The sequence below is a fragment of the Elephas maximus genome, chromosome 3 (assembly GCF_024166365.1).
Source record: "Elephas maximus indicus isolate mEleMax1 chromosome 3, mEleMax1 primary haplotype, whole genome shotgun sequence".
NCBI lineage: Eukaryota > Metazoa > Chordata > Mammalia > Proboscidea > Elephantidae > Elephas > Elephas maximus.
Genome location: NC_064821.1, coordinates 10,702,803 through 10,728,651, shown reverse-complemented (window position 1 = coordinate 10,728,651; position 25,849 = coordinate 10,702,803). Strand labels below are relative to the sequence as shown.

The window sequence follows — 25,849 nt, the reverse complement described above, 5'->3', positions numbered from 1 at the left end:
GTCTGATAAAGAGATGTCTGGCATGTATTTCTTTAGTCTGAAAAACAGTCTTTTATCACTATCTTGTAATGAATAACTCCTCCAGCCAGGCCATCTGCAGACTACTAAGACACTTCTAACCCTTGTAAAATCCTATATAAGCTCTAATGTAAAGTTACACTTTGGGACTACTCCATAGAGACAGCCTGTGTTGCTGCTGGGTCACTGGGTCCCCAGGGATGTATACATCTCCTTAATAAACTTTCTCACTCTTTCCAACTTGGAGTATGTTTCATTGGCTGCCTGACTGCTCCAGGGCAAGGACCCTAAACCGGTAACAAGGGGAAGGAAGGCTTGCAGAGAAAGTGCCACTGAAACGAGTAGCAGTTACCCCACAGAAGGTGGACATCTGGGCAGGGCAGAAGCTCCCAGGCCTGAGAGCGAAGTAGCTGGCCTCAGGCTAATTTAGGAACCTGAGAGATTGCCTGAGACAAGCCCTCTGTGGCACAGTCCCCAGGGCACACAGCTCTGGTGACAGGATGGTTTCCAATCTGGGGTCAGTGCTCTTGCAGTTGATCTCCTTTTTCTTCCCAGAGCAAGCAGTTCAACCGGGCACTTACCACTGTCGTCTTATTAGTACTGATGCTTAGCAATACAGTTGCTGGTACCACTTACGGAAGGCATACTGTGCACCAGGCATTGGGCTAAGCACTTTACCTACATAATCTCATGTCACAACCTTAAGAGATGGATACTATTTATTGCCCCTTTTCTACAAATAACGGAACTGAATCTAGGTGACCAGCCCAAGATCACAGGGCCAATAAGCACCAGGTCTTCTAGTACCAACAGTCCTCATATCAACTGTGCTGTCACCAGCAATTGGAGATGTGTAGCTAAGAAATTGTTACCGGAATGAGGTTCTTGCCTCTCACTGGTCAAGAATGAGCAGGTAAGGCACGTAGTTTCCCGCGCAAGCAAAGCTTTATTAAAGAGGCTTGCAAGCAGAGACGAGGAGGGCCTAGAGCAACACATACCTGCATCTCACAGAACAAAAGACAGGCCTGAGTTTTTAAAAGTTCTTGGGTGGGAAAAGATTCATGTTTATTCATAGACACAGGCAGAGATATGTTAACTAAGGTATGCGGGCAGCAGCTTTCCAAGATGGCGCCTGTCCTGGAGGCCTCTGGGTTCGTAGCAGGACTTATTATGGGGTGTCGCTCCTGCACAGTCTCTCACTCCCTGGGTTCTATTCCCCAGCGGGGTCTGTAGCCCCTCACTGCCCCTGGTGGAAGGTCACACAGCAGTCACAGGTGGACTTTCTGCGCATGTCCCTGGGCCTGGTTTTCTCCAGCTGCTTCTGAAAGGCAACTTCAAAGAAATTTGAGGGCTGTTTTTAGATACCCTGACCATTGTTCTGGGCAATGGCTTTGTTTCTGTGCCCTGGCCCATTTCTTGTTACTTTGTTTGCAGATTTGGGGGCCCCTTTGTTCCCTGTCTTACTAAGTCTCTAGGTTCACATCCAACCCCCTATTACCTCCCTGATAGAATAGTCTATTTTTCTTTTACTTGCTTCTACTCTAGCCACACAAGTCTCCTTGCTATTTCTCAAACAGGCACCCTCCGATCTCAGGGCCTATGCTCCCTGCTTTATTGTGGCACATGCCCTGTGTGCCACTTGAAGAGAGAGAAGGGGAGTTGGACTGAGCAGTTTCTATTAACCATCGCAGTTTCTGTCTCCAGCTGTGAGTGATCATTCAGTGAGTTAAAGCTAATGCTTTCATATTTGAGAGCCTCCATGGGTCAAGACCCCCACGTGTCTATCAGTTTGTTGTACTGTGAGGGTTTGTGTGTTGCTGTGATGCTGGAAGCTGTGCCACCGATATTCACCTACCAGCAGGGTCACCCATGGAGGACAGGTTTCAGCTGAGCTTCCAGACTAAGACAGACTAGGAAGAAGGACCCGGTAGGTTACTTCTGAAAAGTATTACCCAGTGAAAACCTTATGAATAGCAGCACAACATTGTCTGATATAGTGCTGGAAGATGAGCCCCCCAGGTTGGAAGGCACTCAAAAGATGACTGGGGAAGAGCTGCCTCATCAAAGTAGAGTTGAACTTAATGAAGTGGTTGGAGTAAAGCTTTTGGGACCTTCATTTGCTGATGTGGCACGACTCAAAATGAGAAGAAACAGCTGCAAAAATACATTAATAATCGGAACCTGGAATGTACGAAGTATGAATCTAGGAAAATTGGAAATTGTCAAAAATGAAATGGAACGCATAAACATCAATATCTTAGGCATTAGTGAGCTGAAATGGACTAGTATTGGCCATTTTGAATCGGACAATCATATAGTCTACTATGCTGGGAATGACAACTGGAAGAGGAATGCTGTTGCATTCATCGTCAAAAAGAACGTTTCAAGATCTATCCTGGAGTACAACGCTGTCAGTAATAGGATAATACCCATACACCTACAAGGAAGACCAGTTAATATGACTATTATTCAAATTTACGCACCAACCACTAGGGCCAAAGGTGAAGAAATAGAAGATTTTTATCAGCTGCTGCAGTCTGAAATTGATTGAACACTCAATCAAGATGCATTGATAATTACTGGTGATTGGAATTTGAAAGTTGGAAACAAAGAAGAAGGATCAGTAAGTAGCTGGAAAATACGGTCTTGGTGATAGAAACAATGCTGGAGATCAAATGATAGAATTTTGCAAAACCAAAGACTTCTTCATTGCAAACACCTTCTTTCACCAACATAAACAGCAACTGTACACACGGACCTCACCACATGGAACACACAGAAATCAAATTGACTACATCTGTGGAAAGAGACTATGGAAAAGCTCAATATCATGAGTCGGAACAAGGCCAGGGACCGACTGTGGAACAGACCATCAATTGCTCATATGCAAGTTCAAGCCGAAACTGAAGAAAATCAGAGCAAGTCCACAAGATCCAAAATATGACCTTGAGTATATCCCACCTGAATTTAGAGACCGTCTGAAGAATAGATTTGACTCATTGAACATTGGTGACCACAGACCAGAGGAGTTGTGGAATGACATCAAGGACGTCATCCATGAAGAAAGCAAGAGGTGACTGAAAAGACAGAAAAGAAAGAAAAGACCAAGATGGATGTCAGAGGAGACTCTGAACCTTACTCTTGAGCGTCAAGCAGCTAAAGCAAAAGGAAGAATTGATGAAGTAAAAGAACTGAACAGAAGATTTCAAAGGGCGTCTCGAGAAGGCAAAGTAAAGTATTATAATGACATGTGCAAAGAGCTGGAGATGGAAAACCAAAAGGGAAGAACATGCTGAAAGAACTGAAGAAAAAATTCAAGCCTCGAGTTACAATAGTGAAGGATTCCATGGGGAAAATATTAAACGACGCAGGAAGCATCAAAAGAAGATGGAAGGAATACACAGAGTCATTATACCAAAGAGAATTAGTCAATATTCAACCATTTCAAGAGGTGGCATATGATCAGGAACCAATGGTACTGAAGAAAGAAGTCTAAGCTGCTCTGAAGGCATTGGGGAAAAACAAGGCTCCAGGAATTGATAGAATATCAATTGAGATGTTTCAACAAACAGATGCAGCACTGAAGGTGCTCCCTCGTCTATGCCAAGAAGTAAGGACGACAGTTTGCTGGTCAACTGACTAGAAGAGATCCATATTTATGCCTATTCCCAAGAAAGGTGATCCAACCGAATGTGGAAGTTATAGGGCAATATCATTAATATCACACGCAAGCAAAATTTTGCTGAAGATCATTCAAAAGCGGCTGCAGCAGTACATCGACAGGGAACTGCCAGAAGTTCAGGCCAGTTTCAGAAGAGGACGTGGAACCAGGGATATCATTGTTGATGTCAGATGGATCCTGGCTGAAAGCAGAGAATACCAGAAGGATGTTTACCTGTGTTTTATTGACTATGCAAAGGTATTCGACTGTGTGGATCATAACAAACTATGGATAACACTGCGAAGAATGGGAATTCTAGAACACTTAATTGTGCTCATGAGGAACCTTTCCATAGATCAAGAGGGAGTTGTTCAGACAGAACAAGGGGATACTGATTGGTTTAAAGTTAGGAAAGGTGTGCGTCAGGGTTGTATTCTTTCACCATACCTATTTAATCTGTATGCTGAACAAATAATACGAGAAGCTGGACTGTATGAAGATTGGGGCATCAGGATTGGAGGAAGACTCATTAACAGTCTGGGTTATGCAGATGACACAACCTTGCTTGCTGAAAGTGAAGAAGACTTGAAGCACTTACTAATGAAGATCGAAGACCACAGCCTTCAGTATGGACTACACCTCAACATAAAGAAAACAAAAATCCTCACTACTGGACCAATGAGCAACATCATGATAAATGGAGAAAGATTGAAGTTGCCAAGGATTTCATTTTACTTGGATCCACAATCAACACTCATGGAAGCAGCAGTCAAGAAATCAAAAGACGCATTGCATTGGGCAAATCTGCTGCGAAGGACCTCTTCAAAGTGTTGAAGACCAAAGATGTCACCCTGAAGACTACGGTGCGCCTGACCCAATCCATGGTATTTTCAATCACATCATATGCAAGTGAAAGCTGGACAATGAATAAGGGAGACCGAAGAAGAGTTGACGCTTTTGAATTGTGGTGTTGGGGAAGAATATTGAATATACCATGGACTGCCAAAAGAACGAACAAATCTGTCTTGGAAGAAGTACAGCCAGAATGCTCCTTAGAGGCAAGGATGGCGAAACTGCGTCTTACGTACTTTGGATATGTTGTCAGGAGGGATCAGTCCCTGGAGAAGGACATCATGGTTGGCAGAGTACAGGGTAAGCGGAAAAGAGGAAGACCCTCAATGAGGTGGATTGACACAGTGGCTGCAACAATGAGCTCAAGCATAATGACTGTAAGGATGGCGTAGGACCGGGCAGTATTTTGTTGTGTTGTGCATAGGGTCGCTATGAGTCAGAATCAACTCGACGGCACCTAACAACAACAGGGATCAAGAAGACTGTGTGATCTTGCTCTGCTGAGGATAGAAAGAGAAGAAACTAGGGGGAAAAATGACTTCGAGCACATCATAGACCAATTTGGATCAGCGAAGGCAAGGAAGGTGCCGTTGTAATTTTCATGTAGTGCTAAGACATGGAACAGAGGGGACCCCAAATCTGCAAACGAAGTAACAAGAAATGGACCAGGGTGCAGAAACAAAGCCATTGCACAGAACAAAGGGGCAGAACATCAGAAAATAGCACGCAAACTTCTTTAAAGTTGTCTTTCAGAAGCAGTGGGAGAAAACCAGCCCCAGGGACATGCACACAACATCCACCTGTGACTGCCGTGTGACTTTCCACCAGGGGCAGTGAGGAGGGCTGCAGCAGCAGCTGGGAGACTGTACATGTTCAACACCACATAATAAGTCCTGCTAAGAACCCCAGAGGCCTCCAGGACAGGAGCCATCTTGGAAAGCTGCTGCACATAGTTAACATATCTCCGCCTATGCTTATAAATAAACATGAATCTTTTCCCACCCGAGAACTTTTAAAAACCCAGGCTGGTCTTTTGTTCTGTGAGACGTGGGGTATGCGTTGCTTAGGCCCTTTTCATCTCCGTTTGCGAGCCTCTTCAATAAAGCTTTGCTCATGCGGAAAATTCCGTGTGCCTTAACTATTCATTCTTGACCAGTGACAGGCAAGAACCTTATTCAGGTAACAGTGCCATAACATGTGAAGTAAAAGATTAACCAGCTTGACTTATGTCACTATAGCATCCCTATGAGTCAGAAGTGACTTGACGGCAACGGGTTTTTTTTTTTTGGAGGGAGGGTTTACTATGGTAAAGTAGTGTAAAAACGAGTGTCAGAGCTTTGGACAGGGGCACAATGTCAGTACTAGTCATTGGTGTGTTTTCCATAGGTAAATCTCTGCTCTCCACCCATTACACTTAATTAAACAGTACATGTCCAGCGAAGCCAAAGGTGTCCAGTAATATTTACCATCTGAAAGTGATCCTGTGGCTTGCTCTCTGTGCTTGTGATAGCCAGGTTCACTGCAATAAGCAGGTGTCTGCATTAGGAAAACAGCTGCCACGCTAATTTTCTCTAATTGACTTATTGACAGTGCTAACAAAGAGGGCAAAAGATACAGGGACATGGATCCTGGGCCCCAAACAGCATAAGAAATGTTGGATGTTGGTAAGGATGTAGAAAAATAGGGACCCTCGTCCACTGCTAGCGGGAATGCAAAATGGTACACCAATGTGGAAAATAGTTGGCAATTCCTCAAAAATTTAAACATAGAGCCACCATTTTTGTTAGGTGCTGTTGAGTGGGTTCTGACTCAACACTACGTGCAACAGAACCAAACACTGCCCGGTCTGCGCCATCCTCACAATCTTCCTTATATTTGAGACCATTGTTGTAGCCACTGTGTCAATCCATCTCCTGGAGGATTTTCCTTTTTTTCGCTGACCCTCTACTTCCTTCTTCAGGGACTGGTCCCTCCTGATAACATGTCCAAAGTACTTGAGACAAAGTCTTGCTATCTTTGCTTCTAAGGAGCATTCTGGCTGCGCATTTTCCAAGATAGATTTGTTCTTTCATCTGGCGGTCTATGGTATATTCAAAATTCTTCACCAACCCCATAATTCGAAGATGTCATTTCTTCTTTGGTCTTCCTTGTTCTTCATTGTCCAGCTTTCACATGCATGTGAGGTGACTGAAAAAACCATGGCTTGGGTTGGGCTCACCTTTGTCCTCAAAGTGACCTCTTTGCTTTACAGAGGTCTTTTCTAGCAGATTTGCCCAATGCAAGGCATCGTTTGATTTCTTGACTACTGCTTCCATGGGTGTTGATGGTGGATCCAAGTAAAATGAAATCCTCGAAAGCTTCAATATTTTCTTCATGTATCATGATGTTATTTATTAGTCCAGTTGTGAGGATTTTTGTTTTGTTTATATTGAAGTGTAATCCATACTGAAGGCTGTCGGCTTTGATCTTCATCAATGAGTGCTTAACCAGGATGGTATTTGTAATTCACAGAAATGCAACATCTGGCTATTGCAGGATTTAACATATTTCTTCATTGGTTTTATCATATTTGGGGCAAATTAAACCACTCATTTTCAAATTAAAGAAAAAAAAATCTATGCCAATGAAAGTCTTCTCACTTGGTAAGCTGAGTTTCTCTTTTTCTTAGAATTTGTAAATTGGCATTGCAGCTGTACTTTTTATTTCAGGTCATGATATTAGCTACTAGAGAGTTCGTTGTGGATATTTTTACATTTCAGTGGGTACTTCTTTTTTAAAGTAGAAAAATGCTTATAATTATTCATTTTTAAAATTCAAGCTATAAAGTCACATGATTACAAACCAAATAAAATATACAAAGGAAACATGGAAAGAAATAAATAAGAAAGTGGAAAAAAGAAAAAAAAAACATTGAGCAATACTGAGCCCTCATTCTCTGTTTCTCTTCCGTTTATTTGCAGACGCTCCAATTACTTATATAGAAGTGTGCGGAGTCGTGGGTCAGCCTGTCACCCTACCCTGCACGTATTCAGGAACGCTCACGACCATGTGTTGGGGCCGAGGGACTTGTCCTCTTCTTGGGTGCCTAGAGGCAATGGTCTGGACTAATGGATCCCATGTCACCTTTCAGAAGGACTACCGTTATACGCTAAACGGATCCCTTTCGGCAAGGGATGTGTCTTTGACTATAGAGAATGCAGTCAAGGCAGACAGTGGCCTGTACTGTTGTCGTATTCAGCGCGGGGGTCGGCTTAAGGATCAGAAACACATCATATCATTGGAGATTAAAAGAGGTGAGTGGAGTCTTCTTTCTTCCTTTGGTCATTGCGTGAGGGTGAACTGAGATGCAAAGTTTTCTGTTTGGTAATAATTTTCTCTTTTCCTTGAATAGAAAAAGAGGAGACCCTCCATTCCTGTTTTTTAATAACCGTTGCTCTTGGAAAGTAGGAAAGCTTTTATGTACGTAGATGAGGTGCTAACTCCAAGCTTGATTCAAGGCACCAGGCTAGAAGGTCTTTGCAGTCAGCAGACTACCTCCCGAAGCAGCGCTTCAGAAATGTTAGTTGGTCCGTGAAAAAACATTCACTGGCCCATAAGTGGAAAACCTGGTAGCATAGTGGTTAAGAACTACAGCTGCTAACCAAAAGGTCAGTGGTTTGAATCCACCAGGTGCTCCTTGGAAACCATATGGGGCAGTTCTACTCTGTCCTATATAGGGTCACTATATTGACTCGACGGCAGTGGGTTTTTTTGGGGGCCCATAAGGAAATCTAGTGAATGTGGGTACTTCTTTCTATGATAAGTTTTCTAGTTGGCTTGATTTAGTTTAAACACCTCCTGTTCTATTTTGCATGCTGTGCATAAGTTAACTCTTCCTCCTGGAAGCCAATGTTCACAGCTTCTTAGGAAATATAGCAACAGCTGAATGAGTGACCTGAGAGGTGGAGAGGGAAGACCCTTCTTTTCTTTTTTATTTGAAAGGAGATGAAAGGGGTTAAATGCAAGCATTTGGTCCTTCCTGGGTGAAAGAGGAGTAATAATTTCCTCTTAACACAGCAAATTCATTTTTCTCTTTCATAAAGTGCACACCAACTCCTGAATTGATAAATGCACCCTATTGATTTCGCATCAAATGCCTGGCTTACAGGGACACCAATGGTAAGACCTGTGCTGACAGAAAGATATTAATTTGAAATGTGGTTAGTGGGAAGGGTGTGGTCAATTCAGATAATGACCCAGGCAAAGGTGTGACGAGCACATGGATGAGATCCTGGGTGATGGTAAGAAAGAAGAGATAATTCACAGTGCCTGCAGCATTTATAACTGTGAGAAGGAAATAAAGTGAATGAAATAACTCATAGGGTTTGCTTCTGATTCTGCAATAATGGAAAGACAGCATGGGGCTGCCTTGCTACACCCTTGTACTGAAATTGCTAGGGAAAAAATCACCATGGCTGGCAAATTCTTAAAATAAAACATTTCATTCTGTCCATGTGATAAATTCTTCATTTGACTGGTAAACTTAAGTAACATAGAAATAACTGGAAGGACCCTGGGCAGCCTAAAGAGTTGAAAATTTCAAATAATTAGGTTTTGGAAGGGGACAGGAACCAACATTATTTCCAGAATCTGGAGATCAGGGACTATTGGAATGACCCTCTAAAGTGCTGCTCTTGCAAAAGATTGACTTCATGTGTTTTTCTTCTTTGTATCAAGATTCAATTTCCCACAAGAGGGAATCTGACTGGCATTTCTAGAGTCAGGTGGTCATACAACTTAAGAGAAGGTGGGCCAAACACCATAAAATTCCGAGTTGATGTGCCTATCCAGCCTGCATGAACAGTCAGGAGCTTGTTCTGCAAAGGAAAAACCTGAATGTCTCTCTAAAAGAAGGAAGAAGGGTGGGATGCTGGCCCGTCCAAGCCACAGATGTCTACTACAAAGTCCATGGCTGGTCATCTTCCAGATCGTGAATGCTACCTTCCACTCATGCACTTAATGAAGAAATTCAAGTGCAGTAAAAATTATTTTCAAGCCAGAGAAGCCAGAAGGCAGTGCTGTGTCCAGAGGACCAAGATTCTAATTATGGATGTACAGTGACATGCAATTGTAATTGTGAGTCACTGGGATCACCACTTGGTATAAAAGGAAACAGAATGCAGGCTGTATCTTTGAGAGAATTACTACACAGTGAAGAAGAAAAACATAAAAAAAAAAAAAAAAGAATACCTGAAGGAACACGAGAAGTTCAATCCCAGAATTCTGGAGAAATTGAAATCAGAGCAAAGAGATCAAAGGACCTCATTCTGCCTGGAGAAATAAGAGAAGGTTTCACAGAGGAAGTGACGTTTCAGCTGTGGCCTGAGTGGCTGACCAGTTACCCATTCCAGGGCCTTCCAAATGACATGAACAGCATGTGCAAAACACACAAGCAGGTGCCAGAGAGATGATGTGTCCAAGAGATGCTTAGGAATGGTTTAAAGTGTCTGGAGCACAGTCTTCATGGGAAAACAAAGGAAATGGCCCTGTGAAAGAAAGTGCCTATATCCTGGAAGGCCTGCTCTTTCTTTATTATGTACCTATTTACCTTTAATCCAAAGATGATGGATGTTCATTGAAGTAGCCTAAATCAAGGTGTATCCTGATCAGATGCAAGTCTCTAACAGATCACTCCACACAGCATTCTAGAGATTGGAGAGGAGCGGGCCGGTGACATTCTGCTCCATTTACTGGGGATCATTGAAGTCCTTAAGGCCACATTTCTTTCCAAATACAATGGGAGAGTGTGTAGTTCATATGATAAAAACATTTAAGACATTAATTCCAATAAGAGTCCCTCTATTCATTAACATTCACATGGCTTAAGGCAAAAGAACTTGCAAAACACCTGAAATAGATTAGTTGTTGGGGTGGTTTTTTAATGACCAACTCTTCAATGTATTGAGAAAATATTGAAATTGTCAAGGATTTCATTTTATTTGGATCTGCAGTCAATGCCCATGGAGTCAGCAAGTCAAAAAATCAAATGGCTTATCGCATTGAGTAAATGTGCTGCAAGAGGCCTCTTTAAAATCTTAAAAAGCAAAGATGTCACTTTGAGGACTATACTGTGAGTTGGAATCAACTCAGCCGCCATGGGTTTGGGGTTTTTTTTTTTTTTTTTTTGGTTATATGCTTTCGAAAGGGGGTCACAGAACAAGGAAGGCCAGAGAAGGATTGATAAATTATCGTGTTAATGAAGAATATTGAATATACCACGGACAGCCAGAAGAACCAAAAATCTGTCTTGGAAGAAGTATAGCCAGAATCCTCATAGAAGCGACGATGGCAAGACTTCATCTCACAGACTTTGGACATGTTATCAGGAGGAACTGGTCTCTGCAGAAGGACATCATGCTTGGTAAAGTAGAGGTCAGTGAAAAAGAGGAAGACCTGCAAAGAGATGGATTGACACAGTGGCTGCAACAATGGGCTCAACAATCGTGAGGACGGCACAGAACCGGGTAAAGTTTTGTCCTGTTGTACATAGGGTCGCTAGAGTCAGAACCAACTCCAAGGCACCTAACAACAGCAGCAAAGTCGAAGAGCTATTTTATCTTTTTGAATACCATAACAGATTCAGTGAAGCAATCTAGTATCTTCCTTTGACTGTTTTCTAAATAAACATCAATTTGAATTTAAGCACAATTCAGAGAAAACAGACTATTCTGACTAGTTAAAAAGACACATCTTTTTTTCTTTAATAAATACAAGCTTTTTTTTATACTTCAGATGAGGGTTTACAGAATAAACTAGGTTCTCATTAAACAATTAATACACATATTCTTTTTTATTTGTAGTTTTTATTGTGCTTTAACTGAAAGTTTACAAATCAAGTCAGTCTCTCACACAAAAACTTATATATACACCTTGCTACATACTCCCAATTACTCTCTCCCTAATGAGACAGCCCACTCTCTCCCTCCACTCTCTTTTCATGGCCATTTCGCCAGCTTCTGAGCCCCTCTACCCTCCAGGCAGGAGAAACCAACATAGTCTCAAATGTCCACCTGATCCAAGAAGCTTACTCCTCACCAGCATCCCTCTCCAATCCATTGCCCAGTCCAATCCATGTCTGAAGAGTTGGCTTCAGGCATGGTTCCTGTCCTGGGCCAACAGAAGGTCTGGGGGCCATGACCACCAGGGTCCTCCCAGTCTCAGTCAGATCATTAAGTTTGGTCTTTTTATGAGAATTTGGGGTCCCACTGCTCTCCAGCTCACTCAGGGGTTCTCTGTTGTGTTCCCTGTCAGGGCAGTCATCGGTTGTAGCTGGGCACCATCTAGTTCTTCTGGTCTCAGGATGATGTAGTCTCTGGTTCATGTGGCTCTTTCTGTTTCTTGGGCTCGTAATTACCTTGTGTCCTTGGTGTTCTTCATTCTCCTTTGATCCAGGTGGGTTGAGACCAATTGATGCATCTTAGATGGCTGCTTGCTAGCGTTTAAGACCCTTCAAAGTGGGATGCAGAATGTTTTCTTAATAGATTTTATTATACCTGGTAACTTAGACGTCCCCTGAAATCGTGGTCCACAAACCCCTATCCCTGCTACGCTGGCCTTCAAAGCATTCAGCAGTTTATTCAGGAAACTTCTTTGCTTTTGATTTAGTCCAGTTGTGCTGACCTCCCCCTATTGTGTGTTGTATTTCCCTCACCTAAAGTAGTTCTAATCTACTATCTAATTAGTGAATACCCCTCTCCCACCCTCTTTCCCTCCCTCCTCTTGTAACGACAAAAGAATATTTTCTTCTCAGTTTAAACTTTCTCAAGTTCTTATAATAGTGGTCTTATACAATATATGTCCTTTTGCAACTAATTTCACTCAGCATAATGCCTTCCAGGTTCCTTCATGTTATGAAATGTTTCACAGATTCCTCACTGTTCTTTATCGATGTGTAACATTCCATTGTGTGAATATACCATAATTTATTTATCCATTCATCTGTTGATGGGCACCTTGGTGCTTCCATCTTTTTGCTATTGTAAACAGTGCTGCAATAAACATGGGTGTGCATATATCTGTTTGTGTAAAGGCTCTTATTTCTCTAGGATATATTCCAAGGAGTGGGATTGCTGGATCGTATGGTAGTTCTAGTTCTAGCTTTTTAAGGAAGTGCCAAATCGATTTCCAAAGTGGTTGTACCATTTGACATTCTCACCAGCAGTGTATAAGTATTCCAGTCTCTCCACAGCCTCTCCAGCATTTATTATTTTGTGTTTTTTGGATTAATGTCAGCCTTGTTGGGATGAGATGAAATCTCATTGTAGTTTTGATCTGCATTTCTCTAATGGCTAATGATCGTGAACGTTTCCTCATATATCTGTTAGCTACCTGAATGTCTTCTTTAGTGAAGTGTCTATTCATATCTTTTGCCCATTTTTTAATAGGGTTATTTGTTTTTTTGTAGTTGAGTTTTTGCAGTATCATGTAGATTTTAGAGATCAGGGGCTGATTGGAAATTTCATAGCTAAAAACTTTTTCCCAGTCTGTAGGTAGTCTTTTTACTCTTTTGGTGAAGTCTTTGGATGAACATAGGTGTTTGATTTTTAGGAGCTCCCAGTTATCTAGTCTTTCTTCTGCATTCTTAATAATGTTTTGTATACTGTTTATGCCATGTATTAGGGCTCCTAACGTTGTCCCTATTTTTTCTTCCATGATCTTTATAGTTTTAGATTTTATGTTTATGTCTTTGGTCCATTTTGAGCTCATTTTTGTGCATGGAGTGAGGTATGGGTCTTGTTTCATTTTTTTGCAAATGCATATCCAGTTATGCCAGCACCATTTGTTAAAAAGACTGTCTTTTCCCCATTTAACTGTTTTGGGTCCTTTGTCAAATATCAACTGCTCATATGTGGATGGATTTATGTCTGGATTCTCAGTTCTGTTCCATTGGTCTATGTATCTTTTGTACCAGTACCAGGCTGTTTTGGCTATTGTGGCAGTATAATAGGTTCTAAAATCAGGTAAAGTAAGGCCTCCTACTTTGTTCTTCTTTTTCAGTAATGCCTTATTTATCCAGGGCCTCTTTGCCTTCCATATGAAGTTGGTGATTTGTTTCTCCATCTCACTAAAGAATGTCGTTGGGATTTGGATCGGAATTGCATTAAATATATAGATCGTTTTTGGTAGAATAGACACTTTTAAAATGTTAAGTCTTCCTATCCATGAGCAAGGTAGGTTTGTCCACTTATGTAAGTCTCTTTTGGTTTCTTGCAGAAGTGTACTGTAGTTTTCTTTGTATAAGTCTTTTACATCTCTGGTAGGATTTATCCCTAAGTATTTTATTTTCTTGAGGGCTACTGTAAATTGCATTGATTTGGTGATTTCCTCTTCGATGTTCTTTTCGTTGGTGTAGAGGAATCCAACTGATTTTTGAATGTTTATCTTGTATCCCGATACTCTACTGAACTCTTCTATTAGTTTCAGTAGTTTTCTGGAAGATTCCTCAGGGTTTTCTGTGTATAAAATCATATCATCTGCAAACAGAGATACTTTTACTTCTTCCTTGCCAATCTGGATGCCCTTTATTTCTTTATCTTGCTCTGGCTAGGACCTCCAACACAATGTTGAATAAGAGCGGTGATAAAGGGCATCTTTGCCTGGTTCCCGATCTCGATGGGAATGCTTTCAGGCTCTCTCCATTTAGGGTGATGTTGGCTGTTGGCTTTGTATAAATGCTTTTTTCATGTTGAGGAATTTTCCTTCAGTTCCTATTTTGCTGAGAGTTTTTGTCATGAATGGGTGTTGAACTTTGTAAAATGCTTTTTCTGCATCAATAGATAAAATCATGTAATTCTTTTGTTTTATTTATGTGGTGGATTACATTCATTGTTTTTCTAATGTTGAACCATCCGTGCATACCTGGTACGAACCCCACTTGGTCATGGTGAATTATTTTTTTGATATGTTGTTGAATTCTATTGGCTAGAATTTTGTTCAGGATTTTTGTACCTATGTTCATGAGGGATATAGGTCTATAATTTTCTTTTCTTGTGCTGTCTTTACCTGGTTTTGGTATCAGGGATATGGTGGCCTCACAGAATGATTTTGATAGTACTCCATCCTTTTCCATGCTCTGAAATACCTTTAGTAGTAGTGGTGTTAACTCTTCTCTGAAAGTTTGGTAGAACTCTGAAGTGATGCTGCCCGGACCAGGGCTTTTTTTTTTTTTTTTTAATAACTTTTATTAAGCTTCAAGTGAACGTTTACAAATCCAATCAGTCTGTCACATATAAGTTTACATACATCTCTCTCCCTACTCCCACTTGCTCTCCCCCTCTTGAGTCAGCCCTTTCAGTCTCTCCTTTCTTGACAATTTTGCCAGCTTCCCTCTCTCTCTATCCTCCCATCCCCCCTCCAGACAAGAGTTGCCAACACAATCTCAAGTGTCCACCTGATATAATTAGCTCACTCTTCATCAGCGTCTCTCTCCCACCCGCTGACCAGTCCCTTTCATTTCTGATGAATTGTCTTCGGGGATGGTTCCTGTCCTGTGTCAACTGAAGGTCTCGGAAGCATGGCCGCCGGGATTCCTCCAGTCTCAGTCAGACCATTAAGTTTGGTCTTTTTATGAGAATTTGGGGTCTGTATCCCACTGATCTCCTGCTCCCTCAGGGGTTCTCTGCTGTGCTCCCTGTCAGGGCAGTCATCGATTGTGGCCAGGCACCAACTAGTTCTTCTGGTCTCAGGATGATGTAGGTCTCTGGTTCATGTGGCCCTTTCTGTCTCTTGGGCTCTTAGTTGTCGTGTGGCCTTGGTGTTCTTCATTTTCCTTTGCTCCAGGTGGGTTGAGACCAATTGCTGCATCTTAGATGGCCACTTGTTAGCATTTAAGACCCCAGACGCCACATTTCAAAGTGGGATACAGAATGATTTCATAATAGAATTATTTTGCCAATTGACTTAGAAGTCCCCGCAAACCATGTTCCCCAGACCCCCGCACTTGCTCCGCTGACCTTTGAAGCATTCATTTTATCCCGGAAACTTATTCGCTTTTGGTCCAGTCCAATTGAGCTGACCTTCCATGTATTGAGTGTTGTCTTTCCCTTCACCTAAAGCAGTTCTTATCTACTGATTAATCAATAAAAAACCCTCTCCCACCCTCCCTCCCTCCCTTGTAACCACAAAAGTATGTGTTCTTCTCAGGTTTACTATTACTCAAGATCTTATAATAGTGGTCTTATACAATATTTGTCCTTTTGCCTCTGACTAATTTCGCTCAGCATAATGCCTTCCAGGTTCCTCCATGTTATGAAATGTTTCAGAGATTCGTCACTGTTCTTTATCGATGCGTAGTATTCCGTTGTGTGAATATACCACAATTTATTTACCCATTCATCCGTTGATGGACACCTTGGTTGCTTCCAACTTTTTGCTATTGTAAACAGAGCTGCAATAAACATGGGTGTGCATATATCTGTTTGTATGAAGGCTCTTGTATCTCTAGGGTATATTCCTAGGAGTGGGATTTCTGGGTTGTATGGTAGTTCTATTTCTAACTGTTTAAGATAACGCCAGATGGATTTCCAAAGTGGTTGTACCATTTTACATTCCCACCAGCAGTGTATGAGAGTTCCAATCTCTCCGCAGCCTCTCCAACATTTATTATTTTGTGTTTTTTGGATTAATGCCAGCCTTGCTGGTGTGAGATGGAATCTCATCGTAGTTTTAATTTGCATTTCTCTAATGGCTAATCATCGAGAGCATTTTCTCATGTATCTGTTGGCTGCCCGAATATCTTCTTTAGTGAAATGTGTGTTTATATCCTTTGCCTACTTCTTGATTGGGTTGTTTGTCTTTTTGTGGTTGAGTTTTGACAGAATCATGTAGATTTTAGAGATCAGGTGCTGGTCGGAGATGTCATAGCTGAAAATTCTTTCCCACTCTGTAGGTGGTCTTTTCACTCTTTTGGTGAAGTCTTTAGATGAGCATAGGTGTTTGATTTTTAGGAGCTCCCAGTTATCGGGTTTCTCTTCATCATTTTTGGTAATGTTTTGTATTCTGTTTATGCCTTGTATTAGGGCTCCTAGGGTTGTCCCTATTTTTTCTCCCATGATCTTTATCGTTTTAGTCTTTATGTTTAGGTCTTTGATCGACTTGGAGTTAGTTTTTGTGCATGGTGTGAGGTATGGGTCCTGTTTCATTTTTTTGCAATGGATATCCAGTTATGCCAGCACCATTTGTTAAAAAGACTGTCTTTTCCCCAATTAACTGACACTGGGCCTTTGTCAAATATCAGCTGCTCATACGTGGATGGATTTATATCTGGGTTCTCAATTCTGTTCCATTGGTCTATGTGCCTGTTGTTGTACCAGTACCAGGCTCTTTTGACTACTGTGGCTGTATAATAGCTTCTGAAATCAGGTAGAGTGAGGCCTCCCACTTTCTTCTTCTTTTTCAGTAATGCTTTACTTATCCGGGGCTTCTTTCCCTTCCATATGAAATTGGTGATTTGTTTCTCTATCTCCTTAAAATATGACATTGGAATTTGGATCGGAAGTGCGTTATATGTATAGATGGCTTTTGGTAGAATAGACATTTTTACTATGTTAAGTCTTCCTATCCATGAGCAAGGTATGTTTTTCCACTTAAGTATGTCCTTTTGAATTTCTTGTAGTAGAGCTTTTTAGTTTTCTTTGTATAGGTCTTTTACATCCTTGGTAAGATTTATTCCTAAGTAGTTTATCTTCTTGGAGGCTACTGTGAATGGTATTGATTTGGTTATTTCCTCTTCGGTGTTCTTTTTGTTGATGTAGAGGAATCCAAGTGATTTTTGTATGTTTATTTTATAACCTGAGACTCTGCCAAACTCTTCTATTAGTTTCAGTAGTTTTCTGGAGGATTCCTTAGGGTTTTCTGGGTATAAGATCATGTCATCTGCAAATAGTGATAACTTTACTTCCTCCTTGCCAATCCGGATACCTTTTATTTCTTTGTCTAGCCTAATTGCCCTGGCTAGGACTTCAAGCACGATGTTGAATAAGAGTGGTGATAAAGGGCATCCTTGTCTGGTTCCCGTTCTCAAGGGAAATGCTTTCAGGTTCTCTCCATTTAGAGTGATATTGGCTGTTGGCTTTGCATAGATGCCCTTTATTATGTTGAGGAATTTTCCTTCAATTCCTATTTTGGTAAGAGTTTTTATCATGAATGGGTGTTGGACTTTGTCAAATGCCTTTTCTGCATCAATTGATAAGATCATGTGGTTTTTGTCTTTTGTTTTATTTATGTGATGGATTACATTAATGGTTTTTCTGATATTAAACCAGTCTTGCATACCTGGTATAAATCCCACTTGATCATGGTGAATTATTTTTTTGATGTGTTGTTGGATTCTATTGGCTGGAATTTTGTTGAGGATTTTTGCATCAATGTTCATGAGGGATATAGGTCTATAATTTTCTTTTTTTGTAATGTCTTTACCTGGTTTTGGTATCAGGGAGATGGTAGCTTCATTGAATGAGTTGGGTAGTATTCCGTCATTTTCTATGCTTTGAAATACCTCCAGTAGTAGTGGTGTTAAGTCTTCTCTGAAAGTTTGGTAGAACTCTGCAGTAAAGCCGTCCGGGCCAGGGCTTTTTTTTTGTTGGGAGTTTTTTGATTACCGTTTCAATCTCTTTTTTTGTTATGGGTCTATTTAGTTGTTCTACTTCTGAATGTGTTAGTTTAGGTAGGTAGTGTTTTTCCAAGAATTTATCCATTTCTTCTAGGTTTTCAAATTTGTTAGAGTGCAATTTTTCATAGTAATCTGAAATGATTCTTTTAATTTCATTTGGTTCTGTTGTGATGTGGTCCTTCTCGTTTCTTATTCGGGTTATTTGTTTCCTTTCCTGTATTTCTTTAGTCAGTATAGCCAATGGTTTATCAATTTTGTTAATTTTTTCAAAGAAGCAGCTTTCAGCTTTGTTAATTCTTTCAATTGTTTTTCTGTTCTCTAATTCATTTAGTTCAGCTCTAATTTTTATTATTTGTTTTCTTCTGGTCCCTGATGGATTCTTTTGTTGCTCACTTTCTATTTCTTCAAGTTGTCGGGACAGTTCTCTGTTTTTGGCTCTTTCTTCTTTTTGTATGTGTGCATTTATCGATATAAATTGGCCTCTGAGCATTGCTTTTGCTGTGTCCCAGAGGTTTTGATAGGAAGTATTTTCATTCTCGTTGCATTCTATGAATTTCCTTATTCCCTCCTTGATGTCTTCTATAACCCAGTCTTTTTTCAGGAGGGTATTGTTCAGTTTCCAAATATTTGATTTCTTTTCCCTAGTTTTTCTGTTATTGATTTCTAGTTTTATTGCCTTGTGGTCTGAGAAGATGCTTTGTAATATTTCGATGTTTTGGATTCTGCAAAGGTTTGTTTTATGACCTAATATGTGGTCTATTCTAGAGAATGTTCCATGTGCGCTAGAAAAAAAGTATACTTTGCAGCAGTTGGGTGGAGAGTTCTGCATAAGTCAATGAGGTCAAGTTGGTTGATTGTTGTAAGTAGGTCTTCCGTGTCTCTATTGAGCTTCTTACTGGATGTCCTGTCCTTCTCCGAAAGTGGTGTGTTGAAGTCTCCTGCTATAATTGTGGAGGTGTCTATCTCACTTTTCAATTCTGTTAAAATTTGATTTATGTATCTTGTAGCCCTGTCATTGGGTGCATAAATATTTAATATGGTTATGTCTTCCTGATCTATTGTCCCTTTTATCATTATATAGTGTCCTTCTTTATCCTTTGTGGTGGATTTAAGTCTAAAGTCTATTTTGTCAGAAATTAATATTGCTACTCCTCTTCTTTTTTGCTTATTGTTTGCTTGATATATTTTTTTCCATCCTTTGAGTTTTAGTTTGTTTGTGTCTCTAAGTCTAAGGTGTGTCTCTTGTAGGCAGCATATAGATGGATCGTGTTTCTTTATCCAGTCTGTGACTCTCTGTCTCTTTATTGGTGCATTTTGTCCATTTACATTCAGCGTAATTATAGATAAATAAGTTTTTAGTGCTGTCATTTTGATGCCTTTTCATCTGTGTTGTTGACAATTTCATTTTTCCACATACTGTTTTGTGCTGAGGCGTTTTTCTTAGTAAATTGTGAGGTCCTCATTTTCATAGTGCTTGACTTTATGTTAGTTGAGTCGTTACGTTTTTCTTGGTTTTTTCTTGAGTTATGGAGTTGTTATACCTTTTTGTGGTTACGTTATTATTTACCCCTATTTTTCTAAGTAAAAACCTAACTTGTATTGTTCTATATCGCCTTGTATCACTCTCCATATGGCAGTTCAATGCCTCCTGTATTTAGTCCCTCTTTTTGATTATTGTGATCTTTTACCTATTGACTTCCATGATTCCCTGTTATGTGTATTTTTTTTTTAATTAATCTTAATTTGTTTGTTTTTGTGATTTCCCTATTTGAGTTGATATCAGGACGTTCTGTTTTGTGACCTTGTGTTGTGCTGATATCTGATATTATTGGTTCTGTGACCAAACAATATCCTTTAGTATTTCTTGTAGCTTTGGTTTGGTTTTTGGAAATTCTCTAAACTTGTGTTTATCTGTAAATATCTTAATTTCGCCTTCATGTTTCAGAGAGAGTTTTGCTGGATATATGATCCTTGGCTGGCAGCTTTTCTCCTTCAGTGTTCTGTATATGTCGTCCCATTCCCTTCTTGCCTGCATGGTTTCTGCTGAGTAGTCAGAACATATTCTTATTGATTCTCCCTTGAAGGAAACCTTTCTTTTCTCCCTGGCTGCTTTTAAAATTTTCTGTTTATCTTTGGTTTTAGTGAGTTTGATGATAATATGTCTTGGTGTTTTTCTTTTTGGATCAATCTTAAATGGGGTTCGATGAGCATCTTGGATAGATATCCTTCGTCTTTCATGATGTCAGGGAAGTTTTCTGTCAGGAGATCTTCAACTATTTTCTCTGTGTTTTCTGTCCCCCCTCCCTGTTCTGGGACTCCAATCGCCCGCAGGTTATCCTTCTTGATAGAGTCCCACATGATTCTTAGGGTTTCTTCATTTTTTTAAATTCTTTTATCTGATTTTTTTTCAGCTATGTTGGTGTTGATTCCCTGGTCCTCCAGATGTCCCAGTCTGCATTCTAATTGCTCGAGTCTGCTCCTCTGACTTCCTAGTGCGTTGTCTAATTCTGTTGTTTTATTGTTAATCTTTTAGATTTCTACATGTTGTCTCTCTATGGATTCTTGCAACTTATTAATTTTTCCAGTATGTTCTTGAATAATCTTTTTGAGTTCTTCAACAGTTTTATCAGTGTGTTCCTTGGCTTTTTCTGCAGTTATCTTAATTTCATTTGTGATATCATTAAGCATTCTGTAAATTAGTTTTTTATATTCTGTATCTGATAATTCCAAGATTGTATCTTCATTTGGGAAAGATTTTGATTCTTTTGTTTGGGGGGTTGGAGAAGCTGTCATGGTCTGCTTCTTTAAGTGGTTTGATATGCATTGTTGTCTCCGAGCCATCACTGGGAAACTAGTTTTTCCAGAAAATCCGCTAAAGAAAAAAATGCAGTCAGATCCCTATCAGAGTTCTCCCTCTGGCTCAGGCTATTCAGATGTTAATGAAGCCGCCTGGGGAGGGTGGGGGAGGGAACAGAGAGATAGGAGAGTAGCACCTCAGAATATAGCCAGAGTTGCTTGTCTTGCTTGGAATGACTATTATATCTGAGATTCCCGCGGGCGCGTCGCCTATGTGTGCTGGCTGTGTGGAGATTGCCCCCGGGGGGTCTGGCCCGCTGGAGTCAAGGTCAGATCCTCCGCTTCCAGCCCCACGCCCAGCGTCAAGGCTCCCCTACTGGGACGGTGCACTCTCGACTCCAAAATCAGTCGCTGCCTCCCGGGGACTTCTCGTCCCTCCAGCCACGTGGCCGTGCCGCCCCCGAGAACTAGTTGGGCCTCCTCCCGGGGTTAGTTCAGATGGGTGGAGCAGCTCCCCGTGCTTGTGCCATGACCGAGTGTCCCGGCTGCTACGCTGTTCTCCCCGCTGCAGTACCAGTCGCTGCCTCCCGGGGACTTCTCCTACCGGCTGCGTCCCACGCCGCCCACGCGACCCTGCTGGTCCCCTTCCCGGGGTTAGTTCAGGGGGGTGGAGCAACTCTCCGTGTTTATGCCGTACCTGCGTCCAGTACAAATCCCTGCGGGACGGTTCCCCGGCTCAGACTCTGCTCTTTCTGCTCCAAGACCAGTCACTGCCTCCCGGGGACTTCTCCTACCGGCTGCATCCCACGCCGCCCGCGGAACCGGCTGGTCCCCCTCCCGGGGTTAGTTCAGGGGGGTGGAGCAGCTCTCTGTGCTTGTGCCGTACCTGACTGGTATGCTGGCTCCAGGCTCTGGAAACAATCGCTGCTTCCCCGTATTAGTTCGTTCTCTGTCTCTAAATCTGTGTTTGTTGTTCAGGGTTCGTAGATTGTTATGTATGTGATCGATTCACTTGTTTTTCCGTGTCTTTGTTGTAAGAGGGATCCGAGGTAGCGTCTGCCTAGTCCGCCATCTTGGCTCCGCCACGTCTGATGATGACCCAAAGCTGGCAGGGATATCAAATACGTGGAAGGGCAAAACTGAGATTCAAAACGAATTCAGATGGGCTGGAACACTGGGCTGTTTCAGCGTCTTCGCAGCACGGGCGAAAAGGAGCCACTGCCCCCAGGGATTTTTTTTTGTTGGGAGTTTTTTATTACCTTTTCAACCTCTTCTTTTGTTATCAGTCTATTTAGTTGTTCTACCTCTGTTTGTGTTAGTTTAGGTAGGTAGTGTGTTTCTAGGAATTCATCCATTTCTTCTAGGTTTTCAAATTCGTTTGAGTATAGTTTTTCATGGTAATCTGATATGATTCTTTTAATTTCAGTTGAGTCTGTTGTAATATCGCCCATCTCATTTCTTATTCAGGTTATTTGCTTCCTCTCCTGTTTTTCCTTTGTCAGTTTGGCCAGTTGTTTATCAATTTTGTTGATTTTTAAAAAAAAAAAAAAAAAACAGCTTTCGGTCTTGTCAATTCTTTCAATTGTTTTTCTGTTTTGTATTTCGTTTAGTTCAGCTCTAATTTTTATTATTTTTTTTCCTCTGGTGCCTGTGGGTTTCTTTTGTTGCTCTCTTTCTATTTGTTCAAGTTGTAGGGATAATTCTTTGATTTTGGCCCTTTCTTTTTGGATGTGTGCATTTATTGATATAAATTGGCCTCTGAGCACCGCTTTTGCTGTGTCCTAAAGGTTCTGATAGGAAGTGTTTTCATTCTCATTGGATTCTATGAATTTCTTTATTCCATCTTTAATGTCTTCTATAATCCAGTCTTTTATGAGCAGGGTATTGTTCAGTTTCCAAGTGTTTGATATCTTTTCCCTACTTTTCTTGTTATTGATTTCCACTATCATGGCCTTATGGTCAGAGGAGATGCTTTGTACTATTTCAATGTTTTGGATTCTGCTAAGGCTTGCTTTATGATCTAATATGTGTTCTATTCTAGAGAATGTTCCATGTGCACTAGAAAAGAAAGTATAGTTGGTTGCTGTTGGGTGGAGTGTTCTGTATATGTCTATCAGGTCAAGTTGGTTGATTGTGGCATTTAGATCTTCTGTGTCTTTATTGAGCTTCTTTCTGGATGTCCTGTCCTTCACTGAAAGTGGTGTGTTGAAGTCTCCTACTCTAATCGTGGAGCTGTCTATCTCACTTTTCAATGCTGTTAGAGTTTGTTTTATGTATCTTGCAGCCCTGTCACTGGGTGCATAAATATTTAATATGGTTATATCTTCTTGGTGTATTGTCCTTTTAATCATTATATAGTGTCCTTCCTTATCCTTTCTGATGGATTTAACTTGAAATTCTATTTTGTCAGAAATTAATATTGCCACTCCTGCTGTTTTTTGATGTTTGCTTGATATATTTTTTTCCATCCTTTGAGTTTTAGTTTGTTTGTGTCTCTAAGTCTAAAGTGTGTCTCTTGTAGGCAGCATATAAATGGATCTTGTTTTTTAATCCATTCTGCCACTCTCTGTGTCTTTAGTCGTGCATTTAGTCCATTTACATTCAGGGTAATTATGTATAGGTATGAATTTAGTGCTATCATTTTGATGTCTTTTTTGTGTGTTGTTGACAGTTTCTGTTTTCCACTTAATTTTATGTGCTGAGTAGATTATCTTTATATATTGTCCTTTCCTCATATTTGTTGTTGTTGATTTTGTTTCTGCTGAGTCTGTATTTTTCCCTTGTATTTTATTTTGATGAGTAGGATAGTTGGTCTCCTTTGTGGTTGCCTTATTATTTACCCCTATTTTTCTAAATTTAAACCTAACTTTTATTTCTTTGTATCTTCCTCTCCATATGGAAGGTATATGATTACATTTCTCAGTCCTCTTTGTTATTCTAATCTTGTCTTCTTTTATATAACATCGCTGTTACCCTGTTTTGAGCTTTTTTTTTTTATAATCTTGCTTTTTTTTTTGGATTTCCCTGTCTGGGTTGACTTCTGGTTGCTCTGCCCAGTGTTCTAGTCTTGGGCCAATACCTGATACTATTGATTTTCTAACCAAAGAAATCCCTTTAGTATTTCTTGTAGTTTTGGTTTGGTTTTTACGAATTCCCTCAACTTGTGTTTATCTGAAAATGTCTTAATTTCACCTTCATATTTAAGGGACAGTTTTGCTGGATATATGATTCTTGGCAGGCAATTTTTTTCCTTCAATTTTTTAAATATGTCATCCCATTGCCTTCTTGCCTGCATGGTTTCTGCCGAGAAGTCTGAGCTTATTCTTATTGGCTCTCCTTTGTAGGTGACTTTTCGTTTATCCCTCGCTGCTCTTATACTTCTCTCTTTATCTTTGGTTTTGGCAAGTTTGATTATAATATGTCTTGGTGACTTTCTTTTAACGTCTACCTTATGTGGAGTTCGATGAGCACCTTGGATAGATATCTTCTCATCTTTCACAATATCAGGGAAGTTTTCTGCCAACAAATATTCAACAATTCTCTCTGTATTTTCTGTTATCCCTCCCTGTTCTGGTATTCCAATCACTCATAGGTTATTTCTCTTGATAGAGTCCTACATGATTCTTAAGGTTTCTTCGTTTTTTTAATTCTTTTATCTGATTTTTCTTCAAATATATTAGTACCAAGTGATTTATCTTTGAGTTCAGAAATTCTAGCTCCTACTTGCTCGATTCTGCTTCTCTGACTTTCTATTGAGTTGTCTACTTCTGTAATTTTATTGTTAATCTTCTGAATTTCTGATTGCTGCCTGTCTATGGATTTTTCCAGCTTAATAAACTTTCCATTATGTTCCTGAATAATCTTTCTAATTTCTTCAATTGCTTTCTCTGTGTGTTCCTTGGCTTGTTCTGCATATTGCCTCATTTCCTTCCTGATGTCTTGAAGGGTTCTGTATATTAAACTTTTGTATTCTGCATCTGGTAATTCCAAGAATGCACTTTCATCTAGAAGATCCGTGGATTCTTTGTTTTGAGAGCCTTTTGAGGTGATCATGGTCTGTTTCGTTATGTGACTTGATATTGACTGTTGTCTCTGAGCCATCAATAAGTTCTTGTATTAGTTTATGCTTGCTTACTGTGTCATAGGTACTTGCTTTGTTTTGATTTGGCATACCCGTATGGGCTCCTTGAGTGAGCTAGCTTGATTATTTTTGCCTTTGGAGTGCTGATGTCCTGTCCCCAGCTGGCTAGAGCTGTTATCAGGTATATCAGTCTAGGAATCCATTCAATTTTCTTGTATGAATTCAGCTCAGGTTTCCAGGTAGCTGATCATCAAGTATATGGTACAGGCTCTGTCCTACGGTCTTTGAGGGGCAGGGGTGATTGACGTATATACCAGTATCTGATTGCAGCAGGGGGTCACGTTCTGAACAAGGCAGGGGGTTGAGAACTGACCCCCGAGTGACTCTGAGGAAGGTGCGTCCCTGTTCCCTAGAACGTGCAGGTGGGTAGGTTCTGCAGACAGACCATGGGCACCCAAAGTTTTTGGTTGTAAGGACTGGGAGGTACCACTTATCTTTGGACCCTTGTTGCGGGTGGTTGGGTGACCTGAGTGGAGCTACCAGTCCTTAGGTCCCTGATGTGGGTAGCTGAGGACCTTGTTTAATAGGCAAAGCAATGTCAAACATCAAACAGCCACCTTTCCACCGCATAGCTGAAATGGTTAGAGATGCCAACAAAGGCCTATTCTCCCGAAATAGGCCCACACAGATGCATACAGAAGAGAAAGGTGCTCAAAGTCCACGGACAATTTATGCCTGGACAGGAGCTACTTCTGTCCTGAGCTCCCCCCATTAGTGCATCTAGCAATTTATC

The 25,849-nt window shown here is 40.7% G+C and overlaps 1 protein-coding gene across 1 annotated transcript in view; it reads left to right on the top strand.

The window, feature by feature from the left end:
• LOC126072011 (adhesion G protein-coupled receptor E4-like) overlaps window positions 1–25,849 on the top strand; it is a 102,162-nt gene that overhangs the window by 17,237 nt on the left and 59,076 nt on the right. The window contains exon 4 of the mRNA XM_049876589.1: window positions 7,492–7,824. Coding sequence (XP_049732546.1) covers window positions 7,492–7,824 — 333 coding nt within the window. The remainder of the gene's footprint in view (window positions 1–7,491; window positions 7,825–25,849) is intronic.